General features: G+C 45.1%; 1 protein-coding gene across 7 annotated transcripts in view; it reads left to right on the forward strand.

The window, feature by feature from the left end:
- Positions 1–1633, forward strand: part of Usp48 (ubiquitin specific peptidase 48) — a 67908-nt gene that overhangs the window by 35094 nt on the left and 31181 nt on the right. For all 7 annotated transcript variants that reach the window (XM_031379130.1, XM_031379125.1, XM_031379126.1 and 4 more), the window contains one exon: positions 270–341. In XM_031379130.1, the coding sequence (XP_031234990.1) occupies positions 270–341 (72 nt within the window). The remainder of the gene's footprint in view (positions 1–269; positions 342–1633) is intronic.

Genomic DNA, 1633 nt, shown 5'->3' on the forward strand with positions numbered 1-1633 from the left:
CCCTTAAAGTTCTGATCTTTCTGCGTTCCTTGTCCCCAGTGCTGGGATCACAGGAGACTTATTTCATAACTCTTCAAAATCATTAGCTGCCATTGAGGGCTTCCCCTTTGCTTCTAAGGGAAGGAAAAGCAGCCCTTCCCTGCACAGCTGTGCAGGACGCGCTTGGGGCTGATTTCAGAATGATCTCAAGTTTCCTTTCTTTAAGTTGTACTGCCTTGACCTGTAAACTACACCAGTCAGAGCTGTAACTGTCTGTTCCTTTTGATTAGATGAATCAAAGGAAGAAAAGAAAGAAGAAGAGGAGGAATTAAATTTTAATGAAGACATTCTGTGTCCTCATGGTAAGCTGGAAGCCTGAGTCTGTTGTCAGTTTTGCATCAGTTCGCTGGTCATCAGCTTGCTGGTCATCAGCTCGCCAGGTCCCGCTGGTCGTCTCCCTGGTCAGCTCTCCGGGTCTCGCTCTACACTTCCCTGAGGTTGTAGCCCTAAAAATTTGTTTTGGTTTTAAGTTAGAATTTCGTTATGTAGACAGGGTTGAGTGTCAGTATTAACACAGAATTCTTCTCCCTTACCGCCCTGGTGCTGGGATTACAGGTATGTGTCAGAACACCTTCCTGAAAGCTCTTTATCGAATACTTGAGAACTTGCAATAGTTCTCAGAATGCCATTCTGAAGTCCAAATGCATTTTTCTGTTAGATAGGTTTTACCCCGCTGTTTGAGGAGTCAGTGTGGGTTGTGGGACGTGCTGTCCCTGTTCACCACAGTGCCTGAGCTCTGGAAGTTAAGTACACTTGCAGGGGCTTAGGGCTGCTCTTGCTTTGCTTTCCTTGTTTGGAAAGTACAGACCTGTTTTCATTGTTGAACTGCATGCAGGAAGAGGGCTCAACACGCCTGTGGTCAGTGTAGACATACTTACCCATCTCTGCTCTGTCTTGTGTCTCCCGCCCTCGGCAGAGCTTTGAGTCTTGTGAGCCTTGTGGCTTTGGTGTTGTATGTGTGGTCAGAGGGGACATTGATTACAGGACAGAGGCTAACAGTTAACCATCTCGGAGATTAAGGGTGATGTGTACTTTCTGCTCATTCACTTTTGAAAAGGCTCATTCTTTGTAGTCTAAGCTTACACTGAACTTGAGGAGCGTATGTGTCGGTGTTTAAGAGCTGTGTGATGTGTCTGAAGGGTTTGCAGGAGCACCCACTTAATCCCATTACTCAGACGGCAGTCAGGTGAATGGTGATCTCTATTAGATGCAAAATCATCCTGGTGATTTCTTTCTTTTTTCTTTTTTTTTTTTAAAGATTTATTTTATTTTATGTGTATGAGTACACTGTAGCTGTAGAGATGGCTGTGAGCCATTATGTGTGTGTGGCTGCTGGGAATTGAACTCAGAACCTCTGCCGGCCCCTCTTGGTCAGACCCTGCTTGCTCCTGTGTAATTCACTGTAGCTGTCTTCAGATGCAGCAAAAGAGGTCATCAGATCTCGTTATGGGTGGTTGCTGGGATCCGAACTCAGGACCTTCAGAAGAGTAGTCAGTGCTCTTAACCACTGAGCGATCTCGCGGGTAAGATTTCAGGCGATTTCTAAGCTAACCAAGGCAGTACCATAGGTTTTTAAAACTTTTTTTTTTTTTTT

Source organism: Mastomys coucha, unplaced genomic scaffold, assembly GCF_008632895.1.
Source record: "Mastomys coucha isolate ucsf_1 unplaced genomic scaffold, UCSF_Mcou_1 pScaffold18, whole genome shotgun sequence".
NCBI lineage: Eukaryota > Metazoa > Chordata > Mammalia > Rodentia > Muridae > Mastomys > Mastomys coucha.